At 41.8% G+C, this 22,752-nt stretch overlaps 1 protein-coding gene across 1 annotated transcript; it reads left to right on the top strand.

Annotated features, from left to right (window-relative positions):
* The first annotated feature begins 545 nt into the window (after positions 1-545).
* Positions 546-22,209, top strand: C6 (complement C6). The gene is made up of 17 exons (XM_064736024.1): positions 546-688; positions 1,438-1,594; positions 3,874-4,018; positions 4,636-4,777; positions 5,614-5,752; positions 8,089-8,289; positions 9,975-10,215; positions 10,888-11,010; positions 11,980-12,146; positions 13,085-13,310; positions 14,469-14,640; positions 15,561-15,672; positions 16,110-16,242; positions 17,207-17,398; positions 17,931-18,021; positions 19,501-19,742; positions 21,659-22,209. The coding sequence occupies exons 1-17, from the start codon at positions 546-548 to the stop codon at positions 21,838-21,840; spliced, it is 2,808 nt and encodes a 935-aa protein (XP_064592094.1). The 3' UTR covers positions 21,841-22,209.
* The last annotated feature ends 543 nt before the right edge of the window (positions 22,210-22,752 follow it).

Below are 22,752 nucleotides of genomic sequence, written 5' to 3'. Positions count from 1 at the left end.
GCTAGTCAAAACTTTGAGAAGGGAGAATTCACTGCAATAAAAAGCTTATACAAAGGGTATTTATAGGCTTGTGAAAATTAATTGGTAACAGGCTAATAGATGTGGCTGCCTAGTTTTATGTTCTTGTTTATTGTTTTATATACTGTATAAGATGAACTCTCATATTTTTATTCCTATTCTAGAAAATATTTTTGAGGATATTCTAAGCAATGAAGAACAATAACAGATCTTTATTTGTCACATTCAAAATAATTTACAAGCAAATTCTGAAACAGAAATAACACACAATTCTATTAGTATTCGTGATATATAAGTGGCCAAAAAACACATCGTGACTTCTGGTCCTTGAAGTATTGACTGAGTTACTGCTATGTCTGTCATGCATGATTCTCCCTTTCTAGGTGCCCTGCTTAGCACCTTTGTATTTTGAAGCAGATTTATAGATTCTGCATTTTACAAGAGGCATCTCTGTAAGAACTGTGGCATAACTAAGTGATGGTTTCCTGAGCTTTTGTTTTTTGTCTCTGCAGACGGACGCCTTCGGCATGGGCATGACTGTGCCAGCGCTCCTGGTCCTGCTGAGCCTGGTGATTGGGAGCAGCCAGGGGTGCTACTGTGAGCATTACCCATGGGGGTCGTGGTCTGCCTGCTCACAGACCTGCAATTTGGGCACACAGACCAGGCACAGGTAGGGCCAAGCCACCTCACTGCTTCTGTGTTTCTTCTCTGTGAAAAATAACACTTCTGGAGAGTGGCACCCGTGTCCAAAGCTCCACCTTCCACAACATATTGAGAAAAATTGTCATGCTCAAGTGTTTATCAGATAAATAGATCATCTTTTAATTGCAATGCTTTAAAATTACAAAATTCAGTATCTAGAACGTTCAACATGAATGTTGAACATTCAGAACATCTAGAACAAACAAACCTGTACCTGCTAATGGATGTAATGAGGGGAGGTCAGCCAGGTCCTGCAGTGGCCTTGCTGGCAGAGTGCTGTGGGTGCTCAGCCCCTGTGGACACAGGAGGCTCTGGGGGCCCTGCACAGGCACAACTCCACAGCAGGAACAAGCTCCAAATTTCCTCCCTGCACCATTAGTTATATGACAACAGATGATGTCAAATAAACATTCAGCAGCATCAAATTTGATGCAGCACTGTGATGTAATCTAAACTTGTGAGAAATCCCCTCTTTTCTTCCTGGCTCTGTCTGTAGCTTTCCTCTGGGACATCTGAAGTGACACGAATCAAAAAGAATTGTGCTTTAAACTTAAAGCATATTTGGATTTTTCTTGTAATCAACATTCTGCAAATGCATATTATCTCTCAGGGTTTCTTAGTTGGGTTCAAATAATTTTGTCAGCCTTCACCCACAAGTAGAGAACACCTACACTCTGTCTATTCTTTCCTAGCATATTTTTTTAACTTTTTTTTTAGGCAAATAAGAATGGATGAATATTATAGCCAAAACTTCTGCGACCAGCTGTGCACAAAGCAAGAATCTCGTACATGTAACCAGCAAACATGTCCTATCAACTGTCAGCTTGGAGACTTTGGCCCTTGGTCAGAATGTGACCCATGTGTTAAAAAACAAGTAGGTAGAAAGTGCATTATATGGGCTAAATGCAAGAAATTATGCTAAAGAGATCTCTTTGTTTCAGCTTTACAGCAATTAATCTGGAAAATGAGAGTTTACCTTATCAAGGGAAATTGGTTATGAATTATACAGTAGGAGCTGGAGAGAACAAGTTAAAATAAGCAGATCAAACCAGAAAGGGGTTTTACTAGAGTAAATCCATTTATGAGACTGCTTGTGATGCTTATCATAAACTTGCTTCAAAGTTTACACTGCCATATTTAAAGGTGAATTTTTCACACCAAGAATCAACTAAACTGTAAAGTGTTCATGTAGACTTAAGCAGGACAATGTCACAGAATCTTTGCTTATCCGTAACATTCTCTAAGTTCTAAAGACAAGAAAAATAGAATCAAATAATCTCTTGAAAAGAGTCAACAAATCCTAAGTGCTGTTGGCTAGAAATTCTCAGGCTGTATCTTACGCTGATTGTCAGGATCAGTTTGAGATTGCTGTTAAGAAATACAGAGCCTCATTCCCTGAACCTTCCTAGCATGTACAAATCCCCCCATCTCCACAAGCAGATGTGCCAGTATCTGTGGCACAAACACCCAGGATGGCGTTTTTCCCCTTGGGCTTTTCTCTGTTATGATGGTACACTTTTAGGTGAGTCAGTGGAGAGGGAAGAAATGAAACATCAGGTTAAAGTGAATTTGACCTAAACAGACCAAGGGCTGTCAAATGTAAGGTTGTAGAGGATAGAGGGAAGTGACAGCAGATTGTGTGGGGTAGTTTGTATGGCTGGTGGGTATGAGCTTTGAAGCTGACCATGAGAGCAGCTCTGAGGTTCTGTACAGACACAGCCCATGTCCCTCCGCATGTACCGCTTGGTTTCAGAAATCCATGCCTGAAAAGCAGCCCTGAAAAATATGCCAGACATCATAAGTATATCTTTTCATAAATATCTAGCTTTATGATGCCCAGATAGCATGAGAAAGACATAAAAAAGCAGTTCTATGTGTGAGAGGTGAACCAGCCTGTGGGGTTGCAAGTAGGATGGGCAGTATGAGAGCAAAATATGGAGAATCAATGAGAGACTGGGAGACAGAAAGCTTCAAGAGGTGAAAGGGAGTGTTCCTCTCAACTGAACTGATTTCAATACGCTCTTATAAGTCCAAGTTTCTTACCTTATATTACTATATAAATGTATTAATTTTTGCTAGTTTTAAGTATTGATGCAACATATTTGCTTCTTAAAACAAAAAGGGGCTTTTGTGGACTGTGGTCCATTTTCCCCTACAAACTATAAAGATCATTGCTTGTACCATTTATAAATAGGAATAACCAACAGAATGGAGGACCTGGCTTACAGTGTAAGAGTTGACTCTTAGTGTAGCAAGTTCCCATCGATGGGGAGGCATAAAGAAGTGGAAGCTCTGACAAATAATACGAGTGAGTGTTACAGAACCAAAATGGAGTGTAAGGAATGGTTCTCACAAGCTTGAAAACTTTCTGGTGTTGTTCTTTGCACTCTCTCGGTGTTGTTCTTTGCACTCTCTCTTCAGAGTCACTTGGTTACTGATTTTCACTAGAATCTTCCTGCCCTGTTTGTCTCCATGGTCTGTCTACAGGGAGGGAAGTCTGCAAGGGACTGTACTTTTCTACTGCGGGGAAAAATTCTTAGAGGAGAAACTGTTCAGGCACACGCAGACAGGTCTCACTGGAAGTCCTGTGGAGTGGTTTATCTATCACCCTCCAACTTTACTGTTTCGTGTGGAGGGTGCTGCCTCAGGGAAAGAAAACTCAATGAGCTCCCAGAAACTTCCAAGAAAAGCTTTTTTGTCCTCTCAAGTAATCCAGTTCTCCTCAGACAAGTGATCCCACATGTGGGAGTCAAGCCAGCTGGGTTGTCACTGTCAGGATATTTCTAATTCAACAGAGATGGTAAAGAAGGAAAAGTCTCTGTAAACCTGTTCTCACATCATTTCCTACTGTATATCTTGAAGATACAAGGATGGAATTTCTGATTCCTTTGGTCATGCAGACCAAGTAGTCTGCAGTTGAATAATTTATGCTCCATCAGGACTAATGAGGCTCTTGGATACCAGTTCCCTGCCTGCCTCACCTGGGACGATGGCACGGCAGAACGGAAGGACAAGAATGAGTGATTATTTCCTTCACGGCTCTGGTTCTGATAAAGCTTCAGCAGCACTGAAGTGTGTGGCTCTGCCTGGGGTGGGACTTAGCTACAAACAGCTCACAAAAACAGCCCTGGGCTTGTTTCCTCTGCCTTTCAGTTCCGTACCCGGCCACTCCTGCGACCATCCCAGTTTGGGGGCCAGGACTGTACCGAGCCACTGGTGGAGTCCCGTCCGTGTTTCCCAGCCAAGCTGTGCAACATAGTGGAAGTTGACTGCAAGAATAAGTTTCGGTGTGAGAGTGGTAATGATAATCCCCATTGTGTAACTGCAGCGTTACCATTTAGTCAAATGTTAGGTGGTGAGGCAAAAGACATCGATACATTCTGTGCATAAATTCCAGGGAAAATGGACCAGCGAGAAAAGCTTATGTGAGGATTTTATATGTATTAGTAACAGCTTATCTCTTCAGTTTCTTCTATAAGTAATTAAAATATAGTCCCTAGCCTGGGGTGTCACTATGATCATGATAGCTGGACAGTAGCACTGTTCCAATTATATTTCTTTGCACAAATATTTCATATGCAAATATAACTTCAGAGTTTGTCTGAACATAAATTCTCATTATTTTTATTAGGCTTGTGACTATTTCTTGTTTGCTTCAATTTAAATATACCTGATTAAACTAAATAATTTTATCCACATATCCTTTTGCCAAACTTAAAATTAAGCCTTTGCAACTTTGAAACAAGGCAAAACTCACAGAATCGAAATAATAATTTCTTAATTGGGATAATCCTGGCTTTATACTAATTCAGTGTTAACATCTATGGCAAGCTCACACCTTTGCAAGGGAAAAAGATTGCCCTTTTCTGCATTTAGACATGATGAACCTTTGCTGCTGTTGTTTCTCTGGTGCAGGTCGCTGTATTTCAAAAACACTGGAATGTAATGGAGAAAATGACTGTGGGGACAACTCTGATGAAAGAAACTGTGGAAGGAAAAAGACTGTGTGTAACCGAAAGTATGAGAGCATCCCAGGTGTGCAATTAATAGGCAGTGGGTAAGCCAATTCTGCTAATCTTTTTGTAAGCTTTAGTTGTTACCTCACTAATTTGCATGAACAAAATAATTCCCAGTAAGCATGTGAGAGCATTCATTAAAGCATATAATATCTCAAATTAAAACTGGCAAGAAATTATAAAAATACAACAAAAAAATTAGACTAGGACTGGCCTGCTGCATCTTCCAGTCCTGCTCTGCACTGCTGGTAGACCAGATGAGGAGGTGTCAAGGAACACTGTTCCCAGGTGATCTGTTTTGTCCTACAGCAACCAGAGCATGTATGGGCAACTTCCAGCTCATGGAATTACCTAGCTGTATATCATGCCAAGTGCTTCAGAGATTTTAAAGATGCTCCTCTACAGATGTTGTTTGTCTGTTTGACATTTCACAGGATACCAGCTACTTCCACACTATTAATTAAAGCAATATAAAGCCTAAACATGGGATGCCTGTCCCTAGCAGACTTGCATTTTTTAATTGAATTTTGAACTCACTGTGGTCCAGTAACATCACTTATGGTAGAAATAGAGAACCAGTAGTTCATTTTCCTAGAACATTTTTAAGCTCTCCACTTAAGACTGACTGCCTTATGCTGACTTTGGGGTTATCAGTAAGGTTAGGCACTGCTGGAAAGCAGGAAACTGGATTGATGCTACTGCATTTTTCAGGTGAATTCAGTGTGAATGAGAAGTTCTTGTAATTCCTTTCAAAGCAGTAACAAGACCCAGATGCTCATGCCCTCAGTCGAATCTACAATACCTCACTTCAGCTGTATATCATGAAATGTTTCAAGTCCATACATTTTTCTGGAATTGTTTAATAAATTTTTTTTAGATTTCACATCTTCTCAGGAGAGAGCCGAGGGGAAGTTCTTGGCAACTCATTCAATGGAGGGCGGTGCACAACGGTGAAGCGCAATGACACAAGGAAGTTGTATCGTGTCCCTGCTAATCTGGAGGCTGTCAGCTTTCAGGTACTGTCAAGCAGCAGCTCCCAGCAGTAAAACTCTTGCTGTAATCACAATCCAAATTAGTGTTAGGTAGTACTGTATGCTTTAGAACAAAATTTCTCAACCTGGTGAGGCTTGGTGCTTCAATTGGTGTGTGGAAAGAGGATAAATGTTCACATTTCACTCGTGGTTTTCAGATCTGTATTAATTCATTGCACCACGTATCAGAATCACCATGATTGATTTGAGCTTCTCCTGCTTCCAGTGGCTGCGGCCTTATTTTGTTCCAACTTGGTACCAAAGGCCTTCTCCTAGCCAGACATCATCTAGGCAAAGGTTTGTTCAACTCCAAGGCTTATTCCAGCATCACTTCTGTGTACTTGAATATTGGAATAGGAATCCCAATATTACCAGTTAGATGGTGCCTGGGTCAGTGTGGTGCTCGCTGCTGAGCCAAAGGCGGCTTCTGTGGTGCTTTACCCCAGAGATACCTCGGCTGCCGGAGATTGCAGCAGGGCACTGAGCAAGTCCAGGCTTGTCAGGGACTCCGTTTACCTCAGGAGAGAGAGCTTCTGGCGATGGTGAAGAGAAAAAAGGAGTGGATTCTGCTGGAGGGTTATATCCAGATGTTTATTCCATGGTTACAGAGGTCTGAACCGGGGCAACTGCTCCAACCAGAATGGAGGCCGCATGGTCTGATTAACCTTTTAAGCTCGGGGACAGGGGAAGGGGAGGGGACAGGTGAGCTACCAACCAGGTGAAAGGGGCAGGGTCTCAAGGGACTAGGGACACCTATACGGGCCAATGTCCCCCAGGCCTGAGGAGCATCCTTTGAAATCGACCAACCACACGACGCCTTGCTGGTATGTTAGCCTGATTGACAGGGCACACTCAGCAAGGGGCGAGGGGGAAGGGAGAAGGGAATATTGGCACACCTGAGAAAGGGACCCGGAAGCTAAAAACACACCACAACACTTGAAGAGCCAATGGCTGCAGCTCTGACTCCAGCTTCCTTCCTGTCACCTGCAGCCTTGGGATCCAGTTCCTTCCTGAGCCATTTCAACCCCTCAGTCCTGCCTGTTCTCTGCCCAGCCCCTCCACAGGGCAGCAAGGAAAGCAGGCAGACACTGGGTCTGGAAAGCAGGAGGACAAAATACACACAGCCTGGAGAGGAGGCTTACAGGACCAAATGCGGAATGGCCAAAATGAACCTGGAACATGCTAATAAAAAATCTAGGAACCACTAATACCTCTTTTATGGACACTAGCCTTCAGAAAATGCTTTGAATACTGTGGTTGGGGCACAACATCTGGCTGTGTATATATGAGCAGGCCCTGTTTGAAGCAGTAGATGCTGCACTGGAAAAACAAGAATGCAGGATGTAAAAAATGCTCAACTAATGGATGAAAACTGATTATTTTTGCCACAGGTGTTGTGAGATTTTAGGATTACTTTAACAGAGGCAACTGAAAATAGGACACCCTGCTACATTTCACAGAAAGTGCAATTGAATTGGCCATGACATGTAGGATTTATCAATAATGGTGAAAAATTACTGTCTGCAGAAATATTCAGATGGGAAAACCAACCTTTGGTTTGCCCAGGTCTTTTTATAGCCAGTAAAGTTCATTAAGTTACTGATGTCTATTTGCAGAACTGTTAAGGGTTTGTGAAACTCACCTTTAGGAGTGCATGTTTAGCTTTTAACATTTAGAGCAGCTTCTCATATAGAAGGGTCACTGGATTGGGCCTTCTTGGAACTCCAGTCTATTTTCCTGCAAAAGCATAGGATTTCTTGAAAAATTGAAGGTGAGGGAGGAGAATGGGCCACCTCATTTCCTCTTCATCTGCCATACATCATACAGTATAGGTGCTGACACTCCAAGCATACTCTGAGACTCTCCTGTGGAATCCTGTTCATTCTTCTAGCTGGAAATTGAGAAGAGAGGACAGGAAACACCAAACTCTGTCTTGTACAATATAAAAGCCATGGGGCTGGGAAGTAGTCATGATGTGGACACAACATGTATGCCTGGAATTCTTTTAAAAGTGTGTTGGAACTTGTTGAAAAATGTCCCTAAGGTTTAGGGCCCGGGGGTGAGAAGCTTTAGAGGAAAGTACTACATGCTTTTTTGTGGTTGTATAAACAACTATTAGTAAGTCTAGTTCTTAGCTTGTATTCATTTTGCCTCTTAGCCTTTCTCAGTCTCATCTTTTGTGTAGCTTACTTTCACATTTCAAATAATCAAGGCTATTTTTTCCATTAAAAAACATGAAAAAATCAAGAATTCTTTGCTTCATAGCTTTTCATTTCATATTATCATTTATGCAAACACATTTTGCTTTACTGAATTTCCAGGTAGCAGATGAAGAGGATGATGTAACATCAGATTTCTACAAAGATTTAACTCCCCTGAGTCACGTCGCTTCTTACAGTGGTTCATCCACTCATAGTGGTAAACGTTATTCTGGTATCCCATTTTTATTCTCAAAAAAGACGCGGGTCCAGGTTACCAGCTCTTCCTCCTTCAAGAAAGCTATTGAAGCCTCATATGAAAAGGTAATTTAATGTTGCCTTCAGTTTCTTTCTCTCAGTTGATTTGTGTCTGCTCATTTCAGAACTGAGCTGCCAAAGGCTACTTTCCCTATCAAGACATTGTCCTGCTAGAATTAGCTATTGAAAAAATCCTCTTCTTGTATTACAACCTGTTCCTGGTTGTAGCACACCTTTTGTAATGCATCATGGTTTTCTGCACTTAGTACAGAAAACATAGGCTAATTCCATTTTTAAAAAGCATAGATTTGACATTATCATATTGGGTAAGCCACTCCTTCCCCTATCCTAATTACAGATTAAGAGGGCATAATATCTAACAGCAGCAGACAACTCAAAAAATAAAGGACGTGCACTCAAGAATGTTATACATATGCACGTACTGGGTATGAATCTACATTATCTTTTAATTGGTAACTGACTTGCATATTGAAGTCTCATGCTGGAGTCTCAAATGCCAAGATGCATTTTGGTCATAAAGATAATCTCAGAAACAACACACCCACAGAAAAGTTTCTCAGAACAGATAACATTTTTCCCATAAGATTCTGTGCCTTGAAAGCAAATGAATACTTGTAGGGTAAAAGATTATGTATTTTTATAACTTAATGGCAGTAAATGATGGGCTATTGTTTGCACTTCTGCATGGGAAAGGCCACAGGACTGAACTAAAATAAGTCCTGTTGAAACCCAGGAGTTCTAATGCAATTACAGTGAAACTTTTGTGGAAATATTAGTCTTAACATTAAGATTTCCTATGATGGAAGTTTGCTGCAGGCCTTTCTCACTTGTCCTAATGGTTAAGCAATTTGATTTCTTGAACAGTCCATTGCTTCTAGTTTGAATACAACTATCATGAAGTTCCAGCTGCTGGAAACTTGTGCTCTTTCATGCCCATGTACACACATCAGGCAGCTCTCTTGTACAATTGGCAAGTTTATTTTCGGGGAACAGTGGCTTCTTATTGGCTTAAGCTCAGCTCAGAGCTAATTATGAAAATGTTAATTTAGGTTAAACTTCCAACAGAAAAGTTATTCTGGGTATATGTTGGTTTTCAGCATTGTTGTCATGGAAGGTGGTGAGGTGCAGGAACAGGGTGCCCAGACAAGCTGAGGATGCCCCATCCCTGGGAGTGTTCAAGGCTGGGTTTGATGGGGCTTTGAGCAACCTGGTCCAGTGGAAGTTGATTCTGCCCACAGCAGTGATGCTGAACCTGGGTGGTCTTTAAGGTCCCTTCTAACCTAAACCTGTTCATGATTCTGTGAAACCAGAGAAACCCACCAATAACTTAGTCTGGTGTTGGCTAAAGATGACATGGTTTAAAGTCCTTTCTTAATAAATCCACAGCAGGATTATTACCTTGGATCTTCCTTGTGTTATGTACTGTATCAGACAAGAAGCCTCTATTTTTATCTCTGTCTCCATAAATTGTGAGTGTTTGTAGGTAGATGTGTATTTGTGTATGTTTGAGAGAGCTACAAGTAAATTTGCAACACTTCCTTATATAGTGCAAAAAGAAGGTTATACTGATCATTTAAGAGGAGAGAGGAATTTTCCTGCACTTTGGGGCGTCTCATTCAGACCATATATGTTAAAATACGTACAAATAAGATATTAATACTCTTGGCTTCTCTAGTTTCTGCACTCACCTCCCGCTGAAGGTGCTAAGACTCCCCTTTTCTTATTTCTAGAATTCCAACTTTATTAGAGTCCATAAAGTAATTTCTGTTGCAAACTTCACAATGAAACAGTCAGATCTGCAGCTATCAGACGTCTTTCTAAAAGCACTTAACCACCTGCCCTTGGAGTACAACTATGCTTTATACAGCAGAATATTTGATGACTTTGGCACTCATTACTACACCTCTGGGAAGATGGGTGGTTCCTATGATATTCTTTACCAGTATAGCTCTGAGGAACTGCAGAACTCGGGTACGTAATCTTTAACAAGAAAATATAATTATTTGTTTAACAGCTTTTCTTATCCCTCTTTTTAGGTCTTACACCACAGAGTAAGATCTCCAACAGCAAAAAATTCTTTAGACTTTCAAAGACTCATTAATTATTCATATTGCTTACATATAGAGCAAGAAGAAATTTTTGCTCTACACTGTATTTGAAAAGTTCAGGAGATTCCTCATTTGGTAAATGTCACTGTGTTCAGTGAAACCACTTAAGATCTTCAGACCAAGACCAGGTGCCACCAGGAAAAGTTGTTCCTATAGCATGGGACTGAGGTCTGAGAGGTATAAGGGGTACTTTTCAGATGCAGTCAACAAAATTGATGGTTTGGATTAGAAATTACTTTAACATTTTCCCATGACTGCTGGACTCTCAAAATGAAAAGACAACGCCACAAAACCAGAAATCTAAACTTAAAAGCTGTGATCTTTAATGGCACTGCTGTAACTTGCAGGGGCATGGGAGGGTAGCTGAAGCACGCCTCTGTCCAGCACTGCATGTGGGGCAGCATGTGCCTGCCGCAGTGAGGGCTCCAGGGGCGGCTGAGGAGCATGGGAAGCTGCTGGCTCCCCTCAGTGGGGCATGGTGCCTGCCATGTGTCATGGTTGTGCTGATAAAGATGCTGCTCTGTGGTGTTTCCAGGCCTGTCAGTTGAGGAATCAACAGAGTGTGTCCGCACAGAAACAACCCGGCGTGTGCTCTTCTGGAAGAAAAAGAAAGTCAGTACCAGATGCACCACAAACAGGATGACTATGACCCATGAAGGTGACCGTGATGAGAACAGGGCCATGTCCTGTTACTTACCCTGAGAGATATAATTTCCCTCAGCTGCCCCAGGTGACCTCTCAGCTTTGTTGAACTACCGGTGCTCTTCTACCACTGTCAGAGCAGCCAGTGTTTTGGTGTCTGGTTCTGATACAAGCACTGAAATCACATTCTCATTTGCAAAAGAAATTATGATATAGGTGTGCTATTTCTCTGCTCTGTAGTGCCATCACTGGGGATCTGGTGTCACTGGCTCTCTAGCTGGTCACAGATCTGCTAAACACCACCCCTCACCCTGAGTCCCGGGCCAGAAATGCTGAACTGATAAATGAGCGACGCTAGAAATTTGTGTCTATGACTCAGTCCCTGATCTTCTTTAAGGGTTGCTCAGACCTCATTGAGAGAGTTGGGCTGCAATAACACAGTCCCTGGCTTTCCCTTCCCACCTTCCTCATGCCAAGCAGACATTTTAGGTACCAGGGTTCCAGAAATGTGTCTCAGAACTGCAGAAGGCTGGTGCATTTTCCATGAGAATGGCAAGAGTCATGTTCTGCACCACTAAGGATAGGAATTTCATCACTTCCACCATGTTTTTGTCCTCAGTAATTGATTAGTGTTTTGGATGTTTGCAGCCAGAACTAAATCTGCCATTCTGTGTGTTCTAGAGGTATCCTCCTACTATGCTGTGTGCTCTAGAGGAGGCTGTTGCATCCTCTGCATTTTCCACTACTGTCTTACACTCTGGATTTCCCCATGGTTCAGGTCTCAAACAATTTCATTTAGAATATTATCAAGGCTGAAGTCAAAGCTCTTCTGAGCTTTGACTTCATCCTTTCAAGGATAGTTCCAGAAAATTAATCTTCGTATATTGTTTAATATCCTCTTACACTTTTTCTTATAGTTGTGTTGTCACATATGCTGTCTTTGGAAGACTTTGTCTGAAAATATGGTAATGAAATCGTCTTTCAGGTTCCATTTTGGAGTCAGCTGAACGATCAATTTCCCTGGTAAAAGGTGGCAGGTCAGAGTATGCAGCAGCTCTGGCCTGGGAGAAAAAGGGGGCTTTTCCAGGACACAGAGTCTTCACAGACTGGCTGGAATCAACAAAGGACAATCCTGTGGTGATTGATTTTGAGGTAAGAGAAGAACAAGAAAAACACTGAGATAGCAAAGACTAACTGCTCCTCATAGAGCTGTGCAGATATGTTTTTCCTGTAAACAGGGATGATGATGTGTCTCATATGAATGTACATAAATATGAGCATAACATAAACATACAGAACTTTTATTAGGATAGCTTCTTATGCATGTTGGTTTATAAGGCACACCAGTTTTGCATTTTCCATGGACAGCGGGATTAAGAGTGAGGAATGTGAATTACTTGCTCTGGCACCAGCAGGAACTCAGGCATAGGCATGGGTTGGTTACTGTGCAGGAAAACACCTCATGGCATCATTCCCTTGTCGGGCCTATGTTGCAAAGTGTGTCACACAGCTAAACTGAAATAAAACAGCAAGGCTCTCTGTCTCTGTCCTGCTCCCTTAGTGCAGCGTGCTGGTGCTGCTGTGGGTGCACTGAGCTGTCTCCCTCCCCAGCTGGTACAGTAGCTGTTCAGCAGCACTTGAGGCAAACAGCAAAACCTGCCTGAAAGCAGCATCCACTGAGGGATGGCATCCATGAGGGATCGGCTGACCACATCCTGCTGCAGCTGCTGAACTGCTGAAGGCAACATAGGGATGTCTGACATGACAGGGACTAGATGCAGACAAACCCTACAGCGCATGTACATGTACATACATGTGATGTGTGGTAGAGAGTGTCCTGAATTTTAAGACATAATATTCCACTTGGTTGATTCTGCCCTGGCGCACAGAGTCCTAAACTGGGGAGATAAAAGCATTATGAACACGATAACTTTTATATGTATATAACCCTGCTGTGCTCATTTAAAACATCACCAGTTCCTGTGTGATACAGCTTCATATGTAAGCTCTAGCTCGTTTTAAAGCTCTGGCTTTCCCGGTGAGGGCCCTGCTGTGTTTCGGCTCCCGCTGACGGAATAGCTCTCTGCTAGGTGTCGCCCATCGTGGAGCTGGTGAGGAACGTGCCGTGCGCGGTGACCAAGCGCCGCCACCTGCGGAGGGCCCTGCGGGAGCTGGCGGGAATGTCGGACCCGTGCCGCTGCGCCCCGTGCCCCAACAACGGCCGGGCCGTGCTCCTGGGGACGCGGTGCCTCTGCCTGTGCCCGCCCGGCACCTACGGCGCCAACTGCGAGACGCGGGCTCCTGGCTACACCGCAGGTACTGGGCCGAGGCGCCGGCCTGCAAACCGGGGCCTTCCGGAGCCTCCTCATGGGGGCTCATCGGCCATAGCCTGCCCTTTATAAATCCACAGCACCACATGGTGATGTCCAAAAAGCATAAGGATAAATGTGGGGATTACAAATGAAAAATGGCCATGACTCCAAAAACAGTGTAAGGCATGGTAAAATATTCCTTAGCTACAGAATTAAGGTAACCTGAAATGAGCTATTTGGCAATAAGGGTGAAGCTGAGATCAAAGATAATTGATGCAAAAAATTAAGAAACTCATTGCTTAACATTGCTAGTTTTCCCTATTGCCTATTGTGCTTAAGACTGAATGGCTAATGAACATAAAAATTGTTGATTACAGTTTAGAAGGAAAACTCAGTTGTCATAAGGAGAGAGACTGTAATTATTCTGGAAAATTTAAAGAGCAATTTAATGCAAAAACATTTTTGAATTAAATTTGCACTAGTGCCATACCTAAGGGAAACAAAGGAGACATTATATATATTTATATTCCCCAATCAAAAGGAAACATAAGCTGAAGTCACTCAGGCAGGTACAGTTCTCATTATCTGACCCTGATGTAGGAATATTTTGAAAGAAATAAACAACTGAAGACAGAGATGGATACAGACAGTCTATTGCATGCAGAGAAAGAAAGGGTATGCATGGTGGTACAGGTAATAGATACCAGGGGTTAAGAGAAAAGAGTAATAGTAATCTTTAAATGTAAGTGGCATAGGTTGTAGATTTCAGGTTTAGACATGGTGTTAAAACTCTGATTTATTTGAAAACTCATTAAATAATGACCTATCTAAGAAACTTGTAGGTACCATGAAAACACACACATCTCTGAGTGCAATAAAAGTATAAAATATGCTGCTTCTGAGTTTTAATGTTACTTGCAACCAAAAATAGAAAGGTAAATGTATTTTTGTGTTTTATGAAGCAGCTGGAATTTGACTGGACACCTTTTCGAAAATTTTACATTCTAGATGCAATCTATTCCCTTAAACTTAACAATTTTAAATTTTCTGAAAATGGCTAATATGAATTTACCATCATCCCTCTCATATGTGGCCTTAAAGTAAATATTGTGTATGGTACTGGCCTGCCAATAAAAGATGGTGTCTCTTTTGTTCCTTGCAGTTGCTGTTGATGGCCGATGGGGTTGCTGGTCTGAATGGAGTCCGTGTGATGCTTCATTCAAAAGAAGAAGGACCCGGGAATGCAATAACCCCTCCCCAATGAACGGTGGGAAGCCGTGTGAAGGGCAGCGGGAAGAAGAGGAGGACTGTTATATCTCTGTGTTCACAGACAGGTGAGAAGGTCAAAAGATCTCCTTAGTCATGGGATGGTTAAGAAGCGCTCCTCAGTGGCTCTGTGACTGCCAAGGAGAAATTGCAGACAACTTTCCCCTCTCAATTGCTTTGGTGGAGCATAGAAAAGGAAAACTCTGAAAATCTCTGCAATTTGCTTCACATTAGGATTTAATAATTTTTTATTTCTAGAAAATTGCTGATGAATTACATACTAAAGTATGCCTGTAGATCTTGTTTGATACTTTGCGTGGCTTCTTTTCCAAAACCAAGAAAAATATTTTTCTTGTCTTCACTGGAGTTCACTGTTTCTATTTTTATCCCTATCCCCTCTTTTCTTAGAGGTTTAGATCTGAACTCAGTCACAGAGAGAGTTTGGATGAAGCTACCAAGTTTCTCATATTTCAGTTTCAAGTATGCCTGATGTACCTTTTTAGCATGGTTTCAACTTCAAATCCTAGCCTCAAACTGGCTCAGTTTTTTTCATCTTCAAGCCCAAAGCTTCAGGTTTTTTCCTCTCTGCAGTGAACAGGAGAGAATTACAAGCAGTGGGCTCCACAGTTCTTTGTTACCAAGTTAGACACATGAGAGACCAGCCACATTCAACCACTGCTTGGGGGCAACAGGAATTACATGGATTATCAAGAGATTTCCTGTTATGTTGTTCTCTGCTGCCTCTTGTTCTTGCTGTAAAAAAAATCTTTAATTAATTATGTTGCTAGATGTATTTGGCACTTTTTTACTGCTCTCATGCTCTCCCCCATGTCAACCTGCAGTTTTATCCACCATCTTTAATTTAACAGAATAAAACTAAAGGGGGAGGGTGACATGACCCACTTGCAATTCTCCTGGCATTCTGCCATGGTTACTTGGTGACATGAATGCTTAAGACACAGCCTTACAGCAAATTTTCACTTTTCAGAGGTGCTCCTTGTATAAATGATGATGAAGCCAGGAGAGAGGAGAATGTCTTGATCGGTGAACCTCAGTCTGGATGCTTTAGACCAGGCCCACCAGAATACGGCTTTATCAGGGTGAGCATGAAAAATGATACAGAAGAAAAGTGTAGTAGTTGCAGAGATTGGAAATTTTGCAGCTTCTCTGCTGTATGTGCCTGATATCCAATCTAGCTACTGTGCTAGTGAAAGCACTGTGTCTAAAGAATGCTGCAGGACTCTAGCCCACCACACTGCACCAGCAACTGAAGAAAAGTCAAGGTAAAATTCATTTCAAGTGGTCCTTGAATCCTTGTTTGGTAACCATGACATCAGTTACTGCAACTGGAAAAAGTTATCATTATATTGGTGAGTGGATGACTCATATTTCAGAGTAGGAAATGCATGCATTCATTACATCTTATCAGGATTTTGCTATTGTTTCCTTTGACAATGCCCAGTCTTGTTACCATAGATCCTTGCAGAGCTTTTTGGTGTGGGTTTCTTAATTTTTTTTTTAATTTTTTTTTTTTAAGAGTGAAAAGAACCATTATGCTGTTGGGGAGGAAGTTGAAATTGCTTGTGTGAGTGGATATAGCCTCATTGGCTACCAATACCTTCGGTGCCTGCCAGATCAAACCTGGACACAGCAACATGTTGAGTGCCAACGTAAGAAAGAGAAAATGAACAAAATGCACACCAACAAAATAGAAGGGGATGAAAACATACAAAAAAGATTTTAATAAAGGTCTTTTAAAAACAAATCTCTAACATATCTGAAAAGATAACATTTTAAGAAGGTATTTAATGTAGACATGGTAAAAACATTGTGAGTCACTACATCACTCCTCTTTCAATTTAGAAGTGTTACTAGTATGTGCTTTGTAAGGAAATTTAATATGCAGTGCATTAGAAAATCCTCAAATGGATGCTGCAAGATCCTTCTCTTTTCTAGTTTTAAATAGCTTTAACAAAAGGACTCACCTTTTGTTTTCAGACTTACATAGATATCTTTAGGCTGATATAGTTATGAAGAAGAAATCATTCCTACAGAAACTTGTCTACTATCTTTTATATTAAATGGATGATATGTTTCTAAACATGACCTCCCAGGCTGCCTTGAAAATCTCTACTATAAATCAATGCCTTGAAGGATTTATAGGTCAGTTAAGAATTAAGGATCAAATTGGTTTGTGTTTGCTAACAAGAGAGATTTCAGAAGTTTTCTAAGCCTTGGTATAATTTCATTGACTTATTCTTCATTTTAACAAAAATAAGTACCTGAATATACTTATGAGCTTTCTATTGCCATTGACTATCTTCCATTTACAAATGAAAAATTAAAATATGTTGTTAAATGCCATTTTCTTACTATTTTTATATTGGCATACATTAGAAACATTTTGTCATTATTTAGTTGTTACTTGAAAAATATTTTAAAGACTATGACAGTGCACTGAAAATTTCTAGACTTGATTATGTTACATTTTTATTAGTTTTGTATGTCAGACAAATGTTCAGTATTACTGGGTGTCCTTATATGGTTCTTCAGATAAAGCATTATGACTTTCTGTAAATATCCACAGAGCATTAAACTAACTAGAATTATGCTTTTTTTTATTGTTTGTTACAGTCTCAGTATGCCTCAGGCCACCAATATCTGAGAGTGTCACAATTTCCCCATTTAAGCAGCAGTACAACATTGGTGAAACAATGAAGCTGAGCTGCCCAGCTGGGTTTATAGTCACTGGTCACACAGAGTATACCTGTGGGAAAGACCTGTCCTGGACACCTCCTGTTATGATGTCTACTACATGTGAAAAAGGTTAGTATGCCTGCAGACACTTACTGCTTCCATATTGCTGGTATTAACAGTGCTGTTTATTTCAGCTAGCTAGAGCTAGAAGGCTGATGACTGGGTTTAAGACATATAGCAGCTGTTCATTAATTTTAGTTTTCCTTTGTGTCTCCCATGGTGACAGAATTTCAGCTCTAAACTTCTGCATTCTTCAGAATTTTTGGATGCAATGTACTGTAAACTTTAATAATGAAATTGAGACACTGCAACTGTTTGCTTAAAATCAAAACCAAATCAAACCAAACCCCAACTGCATTAACAAGGCTTTATGAAAGCAAAGTAGGAAAATGCATTCTATTGAAACTTTAGCTGCTCTTGTTATTTTCCAGTGATTTTTACAAAGACTGATGAAAATACTTGTAGCATGCCAACCAGGAAGCTTTTGAAAAGAGAAACTTAGGACAAATAGAAATAAATCCATTTTAGCTTTTATGGTAAGAGTGTAAGATATTTCTGTTCACTCTTTACTAGTTACAGTAGTTCTCACTCGTTTTTTCAGATTTGCTAACCAAAATTAGAGGTATTTGCAGTCCAGGACAAAAGCAGATTGGATCTCAATGTGTTTGTATGTCTCCAGAAGAAGATTGTGGGTAAGTGCTGTAATTAGAAATCAAAATTTCTCTAATGATAGACCAAGAGGCCTTTGTGACACTGAACAGGAAAAGCAGGAAAAGACAACTGCAAATCAAGACTGCTCTCTATTCAGATATTAGCTAGCTAGCTGTTCCTCTGTATTCAAATTACAGTCATGTTTGTAGCCTATGAAATAAATAAAAAATCACAGAATCCCAGAATGGGTGAGGTTGGAGGGGTCCCCAGTGGTCTCCTGGCCCAACCTCCCTGCTCAAGCAGGGCCATCCCAGAGCACACAGCATAAGATTGTGTCCAGATGGTGCTTGGGTGTCTCCAGTGAGGGAGACTCCACGACCTCTCTGTGCACCCCTGTTCCACCCACAGTAATCCACTTCTTCCTCATGTTCAGGTGGAATTTTCTGTGCACCTCTCACTGCCCGTTGTCTCTTGTTCTTTTGCTGGGCAGCACCAAGCAGAGCCCAGCCCCTGCCCTGTCCCCTCCCTGCAGACACTGACAGACACTGATGGGGTCCCCTCTCAGCTGTCTCTTCTCAAGGCTGAACAGGGACAGCTTGCACAGCTTATTCCCATAATAGAGGTACTCCAGTCCCTTGATCATCTTTGTAACCCTCCACTGGACCTGCTCCAGGAGTTCCATGCCTCTCTTTTGCTGAGGACCCAGAACTGGACACAGCTCTCTCCACATGAGCCTCACCATGGCGAGTTCATATGCAGGGTCACCTCCCACGATCTGTGGGCAATGCTGTCTCTAATGAGCTCAATTACATTACTGTAATGAGACACCACAGCTCATCCTTTTAATCTACACTGCTCTCTGCTCGTGGAGACCTCTGGAAACAGACTCCTGGAAACTCCTGGAAACTCTTCTTCTCTATTTCTCCAATGTTATAACCATACACAAGGAGCATGCAAGAACTATGATCTCTAAGGTTCCTTCCAATCCAAACCATTCTATGATTTTATGATCCTCTTTTTGCAAAATGATTAAGTTCCATAAATTGATGCTGCTTGGAAATGCATGCACCTTCAAGGAATGAATTCACTCAGTAACTGAGAGCAATACAGAACAAAAGGAAATGACAAGCCACAAGACTGGTTTTGCCTGCCCTGGTCCCAAGACACCTGTGTGTCGCAGAGAGTTGCACACACAGCTGCAGGGATGCATTAACTCAGAAAAGCCACCCAGGCCCAGCAGAAATTTCGCATCCTTGTGGAGTTAACAGCCTCTCCTTTTTCCCATACAGACACATGTCCTTCACGTCCCAATGGCTGGATAGGACCAAAGCTTCCTCATCTCACAGCACTTGTTTTATCAGATCCAGGTCCTGCAGTGCTAGGGCAGCCTTAGGTCTTTAGGTGAATCTCCAGCCTGACCATGGCTTTGCTGTGTTTCATCCAATGCTGATGTACTGTTTAAAAGTATGGACTTGTTCCATAGCCTGCTAAAATAATTTTTCTTTTCTTCCTTTGGGCAGCCACTACTCAGAAGACATCTGTGTGCTACATGCTGTTTCTGAACAGAATGTGACCAAGCCCAGCTGTCAGTACTCAGCTGAAATGTGCCTTGGAGTGCAGTCATTTCATTTCTTGCATGCTGGCCCTTGCCATGGAAATTCCAACCTAGACTGGGCTATTGAGAGGGCAAAGCTCTCTGCAAATAGCTTGAAGAAAGAGCCCTGTGGCTATGACACCTGCTATGACTGGGAGGATTGTCAAGGTATGTCTTCTGAATGGGTGAGATTCAGCCATCCCTTTGGATCTAAAAGTAAAATGTGCTGACTTTCACTGCTCCAAGAACAGGATTTACAGATGTCATAGCCCTTCTGGGCACACAGAGTGTGAAAGTGTGGTCTGTCCTGTGTCCCTGCTACCTAGGGTTACACTTAGACATGTACCTTTTCCCTTTACTCACAACTAGTAGCATTGTTACTTCCCATTAGAAAGGCACTAGAGGAACTTGGGAATTAAGAGAACTTTTTCAGGAGAATTAATATTTGAATCTTTAATCACAAAAAATGTAGTTTGTAACATTTTCACCCATTCCTTATAAGGCTACTAGCTCCTAGCTTGTACTTCAGGAATTAATTTGGGGCCACACCCTCTATAATATATAATTAAATTGGGAAATTAAATCATGAGACTACTTCAAAAGCAAGACTGGGGCCATCAGGCTAATGGGATTTTAATGGCAAAATTTGCAAACACTCACATGTGAAAACTGTGGTTATCAAGAGTTTTAATGAACTAGCTAAGCTGGTAAAAAAACCTAAGAGGATTATTTTCTAAACAATATTGTTCATCTTGGCTATTTACTATGTAACCAGGTGATATGAGCAGTAGGTTTTTCTGTAATTATCTGAGGAGCTGACTGGCTCTGCTCATATCAAATGTTTGCCAGGCAAAGGCTGAGTGACAGACACACTCACTCTGTCCCTTGCTGCCAGACACAAATCTGATTCTTATCACACCTGGTCTGCTTAATGACAAACAAAGCAACAGCAGTGTGCAGCAATCCTAACCCTCTGTTTTGAAGATGCAAGATTTCTGAGGCAGAGAATTTGAAGTAAATATGGCTGTAAAATTACTGCATGGCCTGCTGTCCCCTGTGGGCTCAAGCAGAGGGCATGACCAGGTGTGTCCATCAATGGACATGCTCTGGTGGAACCTCTAGGTTCCATGTGCTCCTGGGGAAAAGGTGGGGTTTTTTTAAAAAAATTACTTATTCCAGAGACTCTTAGAGGCCTAGTTCTGCTTCCACTGTGCAAGTGTCTTCAAGCTGGATCTTGTGCCAGCACTTCAGTGTTTTTCTCTGGAAAGCTTATAGAGTGGCTCCGTTCAGAAAAATAAGAGAAGGGGAAGAAAAAGAAATAAGATTAGTTGCCAGTGTGGTGCTCAAGAGATTAGAACTGGACTCTTTACCATCTCCACAGAAGTCCACTTTTCATGAGTGTGCACAAATATCTAGGAAATTAATATTTTGTTTTTCCTGAAAAAGAGTAGTTGGTATCAATACAGGGACAGAACATGCTGCAGAGAAGATACTGCAGTACCATGAAAGAAGCTAAATGGAGGAAAGCACACATTTTTCATGCTTTAAAAAACTGAAGGCAGAAACTCTGCCTAGGGACTTTCTGGGAAAGAATATAAAGAGTCAGAACCTGATTAGATCAGAAATAGGTAATGAAATAACCAGCAGGACAGAGCTTTACCACAGGCCAGCAGTAGGTAGCTTAGTATTCATAAAGAGAGCTTTAATGAAATAGGAGCTGACACAATATGGACCTTAAGACTCCATTTCATAGCAAGATTGTGTTCAAGGATAATTGGGAAAAGAAAGTCAACTTAATATATCTTTGTTTAGAAGAAAAGTCAAGGAAAGCCAGTGGGTAAAAATAGTTAGATCGATTCTCCTTTTGTATGGGCCATTGCTGAAAAAACAGTTACGTAAAGCTGATTATGCCTCTATTCCTGATATCCAACCATCTAGTGAGTGCACTACAGGCTTTTCGTAACTAATATATCACAAACATCCACTAGTGTTTTTTCCCTGTTGGACTTTGAAATGTCATCAAAGCATAAAATCTATCTTTGGTCATCATATTTGCTGCTATATTTCCACACATTTGTTCCCAGATACAAAGACCCAGTGCTCCTGCCTGATGCCTTACCAGTGCCCCAAAGGAGAGATCCGCCCTCACTGCATCCAAATGGAGACGACAGGGAGGAGGAGGACGGTCAGTCACTGCATGCTGGCAGCCATGAAGTGTGCTGGCGTCAAACTGAAGGTGCTGGAGCAGGGGAGCTGCCTGCAATAACCCATTTGCTCTCTGCACACACCATGATCATTGCATCAAATGCAAACTGAGCTGTCGGATCTCAAGATTTCAGTCCTGAGATGCCGGGCCATCGAGACCACCCTTGGGGGGGCTCGGGACTCCTGGAATGTTGCCAGAAGTGTCTGGTGGCTGGACTTTGACCCTACACAGGAGACGACAAGGATGAGGGCTTCACCAGGGTGAATGGTGAAGGGATTAGTTAATTAGAGGGTGAGACACAGGGTTTAGGATTTATGTACAGGGGGGTTTAGAGGAGTAAGATGGAGGAATTGGGGTGTGTCCTGTCCTTCTTCTTCTTCCTCTTCTCCTCCATCTTCTTTGGCCACGGTGGCATTTTTGGATTGGTTATTACTGAGAGTGCACCGAGTTATAAGAATAAATGGTATTGGGGAAAAATGATAAATATTGTACACGTAACAATGGGTATAAAGATACGTGGCTGCCCTGGAGGGCAGCACAGTGTGCTCATGGCTGACTGCTGAGCAGATCTCTGTTCGGCTGAAAGAACATCTTTTAGATAAACAATTAATAAACATAAAAACCGAAAGAAGAACTGAAGCCTCTTCTCGTCCTTCGATACGCGGGCTGCCCCAAGGCCACCCCGGGTCTTTCCAGGCCCCTCAAACAGCCAAGATAACCGGACACTGAGCCACCCATGGAAAAGCTTGGTTGGTTACAAAAGGATAAGTGAAGTGGATCAAAACAAAAGGATGAGGAAAAAAAAAATCCAGCTCGTTAAACAGCTTTTTGGGAGAAGGGTGGCAGTGACGTTTTCTGTCTGAAAATGACCTGGCTCAGGGGTATAAGGGTGTAACTTATCATTGCTGGCACCTCTGGGAATGTACAGAGGAAGGGAGGGGAACAAATGGAAAGGCAGAAAATGAAATATTG

Source organism: Zonotrichia leucophrys, chromosome Z (assembly GCF_028769735.1).
Source record: "Zonotrichia leucophrys gambelii isolate GWCS_2022_RI chromosome Z, RI_Zleu_2.0, whole genome shotgun sequence".
Classification (NCBI taxonomy): Eukaryota; Metazoa; Chordata; class Aves; order Passeriformes; family Passerellidae; genus Zonotrichia; species Zonotrichia leucophrys.
Note: the sequence above shows the minus strand (reverse complement) of the source record. Positions and strands in the feature narration are given on the sequence as shown.